Source organism: Oryzias melastigma, linkage group LG20 (assembly GCF_002922805.2).
Source record: "Oryzias melastigma strain HK-1 linkage group LG20, ASM292280v2, whole genome shotgun sequence".
Taxonomy (NCBI): Eukaryota; Metazoa; Chordata; class Actinopteri; order Beloniformes; family Adrianichthyidae; genus Oryzias; species Oryzias melastigma.
This window is the reverse complement of record NC_050531.1, coordinates 12,883,130-12,894,924: the sequence shown is the minus strand read 5'-3', so window position 1 is coordinate 12,894,924 and position 11,795 is coordinate 12,883,130. Positions and strand designations below refer to the sequence as shown.

At 36.3% G+C, this 11,795-nt stretch overlaps 1 protein-coding gene across 1 annotated transcript; it reads right to left on the bottom strand.

Moving 5' to 3' along the window:
• Nucleotides 1-1,005: 1,005 nt before the first annotated feature.
• Nucleotides 1,006-11,758, bottom strand: pign (phosphatidylinositol glycan anchor biosynthesis, class N). The gene is made up of 29 exons (XM_024279803.2): nt 11,475-11,758; nt 10,888-11,172; nt 10,665-10,786; nt 10,460-10,558; nt 9,584-9,690; nt 9,290-9,414; nt 9,044-9,174; nt 8,850-8,969; nt 8,739-8,779; nt 8,599-8,658; nt 8,407-8,499; nt 8,269-8,324; nt 8,112-8,190; nt 7,735-7,917; nt 7,508-7,647; nt 6,901-7,000; nt 6,655-6,747; nt 6,157-6,248; nt 5,157-5,262; nt 4,959-5,067; nt 4,725-4,827; nt 4,533-4,635; nt 2,954-3,040; nt 2,732-2,787; nt 2,286-2,361; nt 1,933-2,006; nt 1,622-1,664; nt 1,459-1,511; nt 1,006-1,357 (listed from the first exon to the last, which is right to left on the bottom strand). Exons 2-29 carry the CDS (start codon nt 11,112-11,114, stop codon nt 1,234-1,236), a joined length of 2,802 nt encoding a protein of 933 aa, XP_024135571.1. The 5' UTR covers nt 11,115-11,172; nt 11,475-11,758; the 3' UTR covers nt 1,006-1,233.
• Between the last annotated feature and the right edge of the window lie 37 nt (nt 11,759-11,795).

The following is an 11,795-nucleotide window of genomic DNA, read 5'->3' as shown; positions in this document are numbered from 1 at the left end:
AAAAAAAAAAAAAAAAAAAAAAAGCAATAGACTCAGGTAGGACATGCAAATTTCTCTCAGTGAGATCACAGGTTAGGAAACTTCCAACAGTGATCAAATAAGTGATGGTGTAAAGTTTTCCACCTAAAGGGCTCCATTAATAACATAAATAATAGTACATTTTACTTAAAAGTGCCTTTCGGGACTCTCAAGGCCTCAGATAAAACATATGAGAGAGACAGAAATAGTGAGGAGGTTTCTTTAAAGTGCCCCTTTAATTTTTGTGAGCAGTGTATTTAGGTTTATATATATATATATATATATATATACACATATACACTCGTCGTCCAGAAACACTTACACATCGACCAGTCAGAGCTGCTGCCACCGACCTGTGGCCGCCTGATTTCATAATCGCGTCATTCTTGCCTGTTGCTGGACTGTCACTTCACCTCTGCCATTTACCAATTTCAACTTTTAGACAAAAACCGTTCGGTTGCCGTAAAATTTTACATTTTCTTAAAGCCAAATTTGCAAAAAAAAGTTGCTGTGGCATTTTGAGATATGTGACAGTAATCTCACGAAGAAAAGTTCAAAAGACCAATGATATTTTGTCCCAAAATCAACTTTATTTATTTATTTTTTTTAAGTTCCTTTTTGACATTTTGAAACCCCTGTTTGAAGCAATGTGCACCGTTGAGGTCTAACGTCAAACAAATCTTCCTCATTTTTAAGGAGTGCAAATAATTCTTTAGTATTTTGTATTTTTCGTATAACCAAACAGTGGCTTTAACCCAATACCGTAACATTTCCTAAATCACTTGAACTGTGGATTATAACAGACATAAATATATGTTTTTTAGTAGTTTAAAAGAAAGAAAGCAGCAACCCTTAACCTTCTACAATAAAAAAAAAAAAAATACCAGGAAGTAAATATATATACTCAAAAAGTAATAAAGTCAGACTTTATCATAGTTGTACCCTTAACAAAGACTAAAGTCACAGTCATAAGAAAATGAATTTATGATTAATACAAAAATGTGCTTGAAACAAATACAAACGACTTTAGTGCAAATGGGGTTGGCAATGTACCGACCCACTCAGTTAGAACCTTTTTGAAACTATAATAAATAGCCATGTAGTTCCAACGCGCTTAAACAGTAACTCACCCATTACATGTTTGCTTAAAAAAACAGTCGAACTGCAGGAGCAAACAAAAAAACTTTTCCACTCTAATTTGAATGGCAAACACTTTTAAGGGAAGTGCATCTTGGGGCTTTCACACAAGTGTAGTCGCTTTGAGGTGAGAATATGTGTGACCACACTGAGAAGCATCAGGAAGATGGTCATAGACATCACGATCACATAGTGGCTGATGCTGCAACAGACAGAGACAAGTCGAACTACAGCTTAAAAAAACAAACAAAAACAAACTAGTGATTGTTATATAGTGCAAAAACGAACAATATCACAACTTACCTCGTGCCGATGTCCAACCAGCTGCCATAGTCTTGCACCATGAAGAAAAAATGCTAAAGAGGACAGGAGGAAATGAATTCAATTTACATTTGATCTTAAAATGATGCAAAGTGAAAGTAAAATGGTTTAAAAATTAATAGAAATGTGTGTTTTTTTCTTTTACCAGAGCCATTATATCGCTGATAACAAGAACAATGAGAAACAGACTGCAAAGACAAAACAAAGGACGTGAGAATAACTATAAAATCCAGAATCCACATCCGCGTGCCTACATACTTCAGAGAAAGCAAATAATCTATAACATTTCCAAGGTTTTCGTTTTAGAAGACATTTCTTTTTGCTAAATCATTAACTTATTTAAGATGACTAATGTTTAATGGTTCAAATGGCGCCAAACACTTACAAGAAAAGTTTAAGAAGTAAAAAAAGACCTTAAATAGCATTTAGATATTTGTAGTGGAGATGACGTGTTACCTTCTTGATGAGAGCTGTGTTGCAACTTGAATGCTCTCAAATGTACACATTACTATGATGAATGGTATGATGACCTGCAGCAATAAATGACATATTAAGTTGTGAATTTGTAAATAAGTGTGATATAAATAAAATTTTGACCAAAAAAAAACACTTATATATCAAAAAATTCAAAGAAATTGATATATAATTGACATTTTTTGAAAACTGTCCACAATCATCTGATAGGAGTTTTAAAAATTACTTTAAGACAGATAGCCTAATAGGAATTGATCGACAAGGCAGGAAATACAACTTCTCCTTTTAGTTAACACAGTGTTTGCTATAAACAGAGGCCTTCTGAAGTGCAGTACCTTCCACATCATTAGTCCTCCCATTATAAAGGGATTGAAAACAGTCAGGAAACAATAAACGGAGGCTGGATCAAAACTAGACAAAGAGAAAAAAGGAAACAAAGTATGTTATTATTGAGAAAATCATTTTTCAGGACTATTCCAAGCAGAAATGGAGGAAAAATGTGCAATTTATTCAGAAAAACTTGAAGAAGCGGGCAACAATTCTTAACTTTATAATAATAATCTGCTCATAATACACAAAAAATAACACAGAATACTGAAATTATTTGCAGTAAATACAAATTAAGATCTTTAGGCTCAGTCTTTAGATTGACAGGCCAGACAGATTTGTTCAAGTGCAACCATTTGAAAACCCCTCATATTCAAAACAGAACTTCCTTCCTACAGCATTTCGTCATGAAAGTAAGCCAAATATGTGAACTTTAAAGTACATGTAAACATACCTGTTAATTGAGGCGATGTTTCCTGTACCAAAGAAAGCTGTAATTATGAAAAAAACCTGAACAAAATGCAAAGTCAAGGAAAAACAGATGTTTTTTTTTTTACCTTTTTCTATACATCTTAAATAAATTAAAGCTTAAAATCCCTTAAATGTCCTCTAACTCTACACAATTTAAGTTTGCAATGTTTGTCAGTTCTGATGAAAACACTGTGAAACAGGATACGAAAAAATAGGATCTTCGAATGTCATCCAGTTTCAGTTGTCGGATCTTGGTGATGTCGATGTTTGCTGAGAAATCGATGGTGGACAACTGCAAGAAAAGGATGCACACAACCATAAACAAAAAAATCAAATTAAAGGTTTATCAATGTAGTAGTGAAGTGTAAAACAAAGGAAAAAAGAAAACTGTAGTTCATACACATATGCAGATCAATAAGACAATCCTTTTCTACACAACAAATATATTGCTTTATTAAAAAATAAAATAAAATGATTCCTCAAATATTTAGATTAGATTTATTTTGTTGAGGGAAAACACAATCTTGTTTCACCAAACATTTTTAAACTCCCCTAGTGTGTGTTGGTTGCCCTAATGCAGGCCTGCCAAATAGTGATCCCTGCCATTTTCCCAGTTCTCTCTATACTGATTTCTGCTGATTTAGAGGAGCCGCTTAGGTTGATATCTCAGACAATTGTGCATTTTTTGTTAGTATCATATCACCAAATTTAGCAAGGATGTATATTAGGATCTCGTCTTTCAGAAAAGCATGTTAGCCAAAAGCCAAAAGCCCTAAAATCGGCCATTTATAAAGATGTAACACTCAAATGTTACAAAAATAGTAGTAAAAAATATTAGTCTATTTGCTCCAGTCTCTAAATTATGGGTTGTTCATTAAACTTGAGGGATGCCTACAAAATACAATTATTTATGTTTTATAAATATATATTTTAAATGTTGGATTCTGTCATAGCAAACATGCTCCTTTTCCTTGTCTGAGCTGGCATTTGGCTCTTAACTATACGGCTGGACAGCTCAGATATTGGTCGCCGTTTTGGATTGATAGGGGCTGTAAGCTAGCAGGAGAGTGTAAACAAAGTAATGATGGGAAATCAGTGTAGCGAAGTGTTACTTCCGCGCCAACAGTCCCACCCACACCTCAAAGGGTGAATTCCTAATAAACTACCAAAAGTTTTTTTTTTTATAGGCTAAAAACGTCATAATTGTAAATAGTATAGCAAGTATCCAATATACTATGTGCGTCTTGATAGTATACTAAATGAATACTTGCTAAATTGGAACGTTTTAAATATACAATATCAAGTATATTGCCTCCCTTTTAGTTCAGACTAAGTATACTTTTTATTTATTTATTACTTGTTTGTGCCAGTTTACAAAAAAACAATGTACAATATTAACCATTCTTTTAGGCTCTGAACAATCGGGATAGTAGAAGAAAAAAATTAAAAATAAATGATTTCTTTTGTTTTTAATTATAAAGCGCTTTAAGCTGCACAAAGTATGAGAAGCGTTTTTATACATAAAGATTGGTTTGATTTGATTAAAATATTGGCTGGCTATAATAATCAATAGGACTTCTCTTGCAGGCTTCATGTCAGATTTTTGTAAAAGTTCACTTTAGCCTCATGACCTCGTGTGCTGTGTTGTTTTTATATGACTAGGCCAGGGAACGCTTGAAACAGAAATACAAAAATATATATGTACCGATTAATTGAAGGTGTACTAATGGTACTTTCATAAAACCAGGTATAATTTGACGACTGTAACGCCAGGTCTACTTTACCTCCTGCCTGCCAGAGACGCCTTGAGCGAGCAAAGCCTCCTGTTCAATGTTGATCCATACAAACATTAACCAAGATAACACAGGAGGGAACAAGGCCTCTGACCTAGGTACAACAAGATAAACACAGTGGAAAACTCTCTAATGAGTCTAATTTTAAATATTAGCGTGTCTGTATGACATGTCTTGTCTTACCCTGTGCTAAGCAAGAGGTAGGTGGACGTGAGAGACAAAAATATGCTGAGAAGTCGATGGAAAAGACGTGTTGAGCTCAGCAATGGAACAAAGATAGAGGATCCTGGGAAAAAAAAGAGGACAAACAGCACAGATGTGACTGAGTTAGAAATAAAGTTGTTTTTTTGTGGCACAAAAAGGGTTTGTTGGAGTTCCTATTGGGTTGAGTAGGGATTCTTCCTGCCTCCCACCTACCTAACGTACTCCAGCTGATGATTTGGTTAAGAAGAGGAAGTCCCCGCTTCTGTTGTAGGCTGGAGTGTGTCAGAGTTGGCACGCATGCACACACCGCCACAAGCAGCATCTGTTGGTGTTTATAATTTCAACATTTTTTTTTGCAACAGCAATGACAGACTGACAACAGCACGTTCACGTGATACAGCGCTCTTTTACCTGAGAGAAAAACTGCCGTCTGTCTCTGAAGTGCAGTGGCGTCCTCTGCCGTGATGACCAGAGGAAGCAGGCGGAAGTGAAAAGAGTGAGCAGGCCTGCGCCGGTACTGAGCAAACACACACACACACAGGTGTTAGTTTCTTTCACAAATGTCTGTGGATGGATGACAGCTGGTAATCAGTTTTTTCCAAGCTCTCACCTTTATTAATTAAAGGAGCCCTGATGATAAAGGCCTACCACACTGCCACTATGTACATTTTGCACAGATGAAAATTGGTCATACATGACTATATGTGCATAAAGCGAGAAACGTTGTAATCTTTGACATGAAATTGTCACCGATTTATCACAAATGAACCACGAAGAAGTACAAATAAACCCCATAAAGAACACATAAACCCGTACTTCATTGAATTTCTCCACTCTGACACGCATCAACACCATTGTCCTTTGTTTTAATTAAAAAGTCGGATTCCCCTGATCCGTGCCAGTTTAAGGCAGCTGCTAGGTGCCAGCTGAGGCTGCCCCACGGGGAGGGATGTAAAAATTGTGTGCAAGATTTAGGCCAAATGCGCACAAAATGCGCAATTCTCAACCCACTAAAAATTATGAACAGCTCAAAGTCAAATTCACATAAAGATCCGTCAACAGAGACGGACATCTGCACACATCGACAAATGAGGAAAGCAAGAAACACGTATGAATATCACGCATGCATCACAAAAGCCAAAAATTATACAGTATATGTGGATAATGTGCAAATTGTATGTAGCAGCTGTGTGATTTTCTTATTCGTTTAGAAAAAATCATGTATGATTTACACCACATCCATCAGCTTTCTGTTGAACAAAATTCCCCCTACTCTTGTGGGCATTTGAGATTGACACATTTCTTAAGTAAATTGACAAAAAAAAAAAAATACTTCTTTGTAACCGTCTGGACGCTGAGGGGAATCTGTTTACCGTGATGACAAGACTAGGCAAATAAAGGGAGTACTCACACCAGATGCAGGTTAGGCTCTCTACCCACGACCGGCATCAGGGGGAAAGTTGACAAACACAAACATCCCAGAAACCAGCTCAGAGAACGAAACTGCTCAAAAACAGATTAAAAATAAATGCAACGTAAATTAGATTGGTGGAATTTGTTCAACTAATGAGAAAATCAAACACAACGTATAAATAAACCATAAATTGAAGTATAACGTTAATTCTAAAAGTACAGCTATGAGGCAGGTTTTAGGATTTTGAAAATAATAACTAGATAAAATTAATGAAATTGTGTTCTTACAGCTGTTTATATGATGAATCATGACACATTTAAACATACAACTCACATACAATGCAATGTATATACATTTGATTAAGAAAATACAATTTACCATAATTTACTTTATTAAAATCAAATTTGATTAAATCCAATTTAATATATATATATATATATATATATATATATATATATATTGTGACTGCAAGAGTAAAATGTGTTGCTGTGCTACCTTTGCTTTGGTAAAAAGTCCTGTCAAGATTGGCCACAAGGAAAGGACACCCAGTCCAAGAGTCAGCATGGCGCGATTGAAGAAACTTACCACCTGGGGGCAGCAGAGAGAGGCAAAAATGTCAAAGACCATAATGAAAAGCATGAGACAATAACAAAAAAAGTCATTTAAAAAATACACCTTTTGTCATTTTTACTACACTTTTAACAGAAAGCAAAAGCTGGATTAAAGGATTTGGTCACCTACCAGCAGCTCGATGCCAAATGCCACCAAAACAAAATAGCCAAAGCATTTCCATAATGGCAGAGAGGGGGCTGATCGAATCAGATCTGTTAGAGCTCCAGACCTAAATTAGAATTATATTAAAAATAAGAAATAGGAAAAAAAAAAAAAAAAGTTGAAAGAAGTATTGACATTGGGTAACGCTGCTTGCATGGGGCAAACATGAATGTTGCAACACCACCTCAGAGAGGCTCACTGATATTTCACCACACCTTAGCCAGAAAAACCTGCAAAGACCTGGAATCTAGAATTCAAAGAAACCTGTATTCTACTTTAATATGTTTAAATATAATTGCTCCCACTTAGAAAAATGCATAATAATATTTTAGATTGTTTTTATGTTATTATTTGCGTAATCTTAATCAGAATCTGTTCCGCAGAGATAGTAAAAAGTGTGAGACAGTAATAAGTAATAAATATGTAAAATGCAATTCTGCATGTTAAGTTCATAAGGGAAGTAATAATAATAAGTGGTTTAAACTCTCTAAAAGCTGGGCAAACATGATCTGCGGGTTGTTATCTTGTTAATTTAAAATCTAAATATATATCTTTGTGTTTGCCAATTACTTACTCTTTATAAACAAAAAACCAAACAGGTACAGGCAGCAGGCAGTAAATATAGTAAGTGACTGGACTTCTTTGGATGAGCAGGAACACTGTGATCATCACTGCCACACACACGCACAACCTGGCCACAGTGCGACTGGATCTCTGCACACAGAGGAGAAATTCCACCTTAACAAGAAAATCAAGTTGCACAAACACCGACAAAGGGAATTTACAAAATGGTCCTCCAACCTGTTTGGAGAAGTGAGGGTGTCTGTGGAGGCTGGCGTGAGTCTTTAGTATGACTAAGATCACGTACGAGGTCCAGCCTACAAATCCCAGCACCACGCTGCAACCCAGGAAGAACCTGTCGTAGGTGTGATAGTAGAGCAGGCCTTCCAGAGAGAGGGATATCAGCGACTGACACTGAGAAATCTGGCAGGAGAAACAATAGCGAAAGAGTAATAAAGGAATGGATTATGAATAAAAATCAAACTGAACATCAAAGCCTGTTGCAGCACCAGAAAATAATGGGTGCAGCGTCAGTGCTTAGTCAATAATGCTTTAAGCTGCACCTTAAACTATACGTATGATTCACTAGTGTGTAAAAGAAATCTATTAATACTTACAGCTTCATTGTATTTCTCAAGCTGAATCAGTATTCGCGCCTTGTGGATGATTTCAGCTTGTTTGGACTCAGTTAGCTGTCTGAATAAATAAAAAAAAAAACAAGTGTTTAAGGGAAATTAGTTAATTGTTTTATTTCATTAAGTAAATTAAGCATACTGGAAGGGAGTGAAGAAAAAAGACAGAGTTGTTTCCTTTTTCTGCTGCATTTTTATCTGCAAAAAGAATAATGCAGTAAATGTTATCAATGTTAAAAAAGATTTAAAGATTTTCTGCAGTGACTGTCCACTGCATTACCTTGAATTGCTCCAGCACTTGAATGGCGTTAGTGTACATGCTTTCTGCCTTGAACTGATCACTATTGTTGAGGTAGAGGATAGGTAGAACACCCTGCACACACGGATGAGAGAAGATTTTCTTTTACAACTTGTGGTGTTGCTGATGCCAAAGCAAGTGGAAAACATTTTCTTTTCCTGTCAACGGACTTACCACGGAGTTAACAGGAATGGGAACACCAACGAGAGAAGCCATTAGTGGAGCGATGTCTGCCTGAAAAAGAAAAATGTGAAATTTAAGCTCAACAGGTGGACAAATGTGGGCTTTATTATGACAAAAAGGGTCTCACTTACCTGATTGACATCAACTCTACGGATGTGCTCCAATTTCCAATCTAAGAGAAAAATATGTTATCGTAGCTTAATCAATCTAAAAAAATATTTCCAGTTACTCTATTAGCATACCTTGAAGAAAGTTATCCTCATAGGGTTGGGGTTCTGTGACTCTCTGGGCCACATTAACGCCAGCACCCCACACCACTAGAGGGGTTAGTGTTTCAGATGGGTGGCCTGCACCGTGGGAACCTGGTTTATAGAAAGTGTCAAAATTCAAGTACTAATCAATTTTTATTTTCTAGAGCACAAAAAAAAAATCTTACCCCAGTTCGTCATGCCATGATCAGAGGTAAACACATATGCTGTTCTGCCATCGTGACCAAAGAACTCCTCAATGATAGGCACAAGCTCAGCTAGACCCTTATCCACCAGAGCAATGTTGTTTAGATACTCCCTAAAATGCAAAATGCAACCTCTTTGGTAAATGTTGTTGTCACCGAGAACTGGAATGAATGCAAAATGCCTCAAAAAATAGGGAAAAAGCATCCAAATCCATGCAGAGAACTCACTCTGACATGGGTCTGTGAGCGTGTCCGTTTGTGTCAATGCCCAGCAAATGCAGGAAGAATATGTTCTTATCCTTCAGCAGACTGCCTTTCAATGTGGAGTTGGACTTTGCAGACTGAAATAAAGACTTAAATAAAGGAAAATGTAATTTGATTGATTTCAAGAAAATAACAACACGTGATCCAAAAACAGCTTAATGAAGCAATATTGGAGTATTTTTCATATTACAAATCAGTCAAATATTACTAAAGGAAAAATCAGAACACATTTAATTGTTAATATATACACAACCATACTTTGACTTGAGTGAACACCCAGCTGTCCAGTCTAGAAGCATCTGTGGAAGCAAAGTCCTCCTCCACTGCTGGGTAGGTGTGAGTGTACACATGGTCTCCACTGGCACCTGAAAGAGCCAACAACAGGACTTGAGATTACGTGTAATTCAGCAATGTCTGAACAGTTTGCCAGTCAACCTAGTCTCCAGTTAACCGATGAATCATGTTTTTACACTGTGGGAGAAAGCCGGAGTTCCCTAGGAAAACCCATGCATGCAAGCTCCACATATAAAGATTCTCCCTAAAATAAAAAAAAATATTATTTATTGATTTTTCATTAGATGCATTGCTGCTAGTAAAAATATCATTTATACTGATCCATCTGTAAAACTTTTTTTTTATCTTAGATTTGGAGGAAATACACATATCAGTGTTATATTTATGCAAATTGTCACTATATAGATTGAATCAATCCTATTTTCTTTTAAAAACAATACTACCATACGGTAAGCTGAGGAGTAAAAAAAGGCACAGTGGAACACACCTGGCACTCTGGTGCCTGGGATTTTTGTTTCACAATTATAGCAGCGTAAAAAAAGTGATTAGTCAAAAAGAAGACGTTTTTTTTTTTTAGTGCACAAAAAAATAATTCCATGAGAAAGAAGAAAGGCTAACTTTAAGCTATCTGTATTTAACATCTGACACAATCATTTGTGTAACAAGAAAGCACATTTTCCTGCAGTGACCTTTTTTGAGCATAAAGGGTTGCTCTAATATATTTGAGCATCAAAATAATGAGTAACTCTTCTCTTAAATCATAATAAAATCATTTAAGGTCGTATTGATATGCAGGTATGCAGCTATGTCTGTGACTGTGATTACTTTGCGTATCTGTACCTTTAGCAAACATTGGCAAAATATCAGGGCTTCCCCAACACCAAGTATGTCTGCTCTCATTGAATACTGAATCAAACTCCACAGGATTCTCCTTCCATCCTGAGACACACAAACAGATTAATTAAAATATAAAAATAAACTATCTTACAAGTTAGGATAATAAAAATAACATATTCTGTGTCAACAAATCCCAGCATGCACCTACCTTTAGCAACTGCACTGACATCCTCGTAAAATCCTGCAATGAGCGCAACATGACCAGGTCGAGACTCAGTCGGTACACGAGTATGTGACACACCCCATGTACCAGTCTCCTCTATAACCCTCCTGTTATTGAAAAACATGCATTTACAGCTATTTCACTTGCACAATAAAAAGTGTACAAAACAACAAATAATTCTCATTGTACTTCACCACTGTTTCCTAACCTGAGGTATGGAGTTCTTGATGAGCCGTTGGGAAGCAGGGTGAAGAGGCTGTCGGCTCTGAGACCATCTGCAACCACAAGAACTAGTCTGGAGGCAGGAGGTTTCATTTGTGTGGACAGGGGCGTCATGCCATGAACCAGAGGAGATGTGAAGTAGATATCGAAGATGGATAGGAAGAAGACCACGTGAACCGTCAGTCCCACGATGAAAAAGGTGATCACCCTCATCTTGGCTATCAACCAACGGCGTGCTGAGCTCTGGGTCTCAGAAACAGCTGTGAGATTACTTGACATTGAGAACAAAGAACAAAATTAGGAACCAAAACAAAATTACCGTAACTTAAAGAGAAAAGTAAAGTGCAATTATCACAAGTAGGTCAAACAGTAATGCTTTCAATAGCAGATTAAGAAGTTACATCAAGTTAAGCTACTGTTCCATTGAAAGGCTGCTTAAGGACACAACTAATCTGTCCACCATATGTCAGTGTCCATACAAGATTTCCCTACTCTAATGTAGCATCAATCAAGATACCATCAAACAGTTTTAAAAGCAAGGTTGAGTCTTACTAAACGAATATATGTTCTTACCTTCATTTAGAGCCAACTGATTCATATGAAGAATCCGTTTTAGGTGAATAGGATAACTATGCCTACAGATGTATCTTCAATTTCTCTCATTCTAACATCTTCTTGAGCAACTTACTAGTTTTATTTCATCTTCATACATTATCTATTACTCATTCAATGAAAAAAAATAAGGTTACCGTTCGGTAGCTTGTACAAAATCACCGTAATTTACGAACTACTTTTGTAAAAAACCAACAACCTCTTTCTAATAAGATTACTACAAGAAATACAGGTACCACGAGCATTTACTTCCGTGTTGTGACTGACGTTTTACCCACGCAT

Excerpts from the sequence above, each read along its gene's own strand:
- pign (XM_024279803.2), bottom strand. The coding sequence starts at position 11,114 with ATGAGGGTGATCACCTTTTTCATCGTGGGACTGACGGTTCACGTGGTC. Across the intron at positions 10,787-10,887 it reads TCAAGAACTCCATACCTCAG|GAGGGTTATAGAGGAGACTG; the intron begins GTTAGGAAACAG and ends TTTCAATAACAG. Across the intron at positions 9,175-9,289 it reads GCTCACAGACCCATGTCAGA|GGAGTATCTAAACAACATTG; the intron begins GTGAGTTCTCTG and ends TTTGCATTTTAG.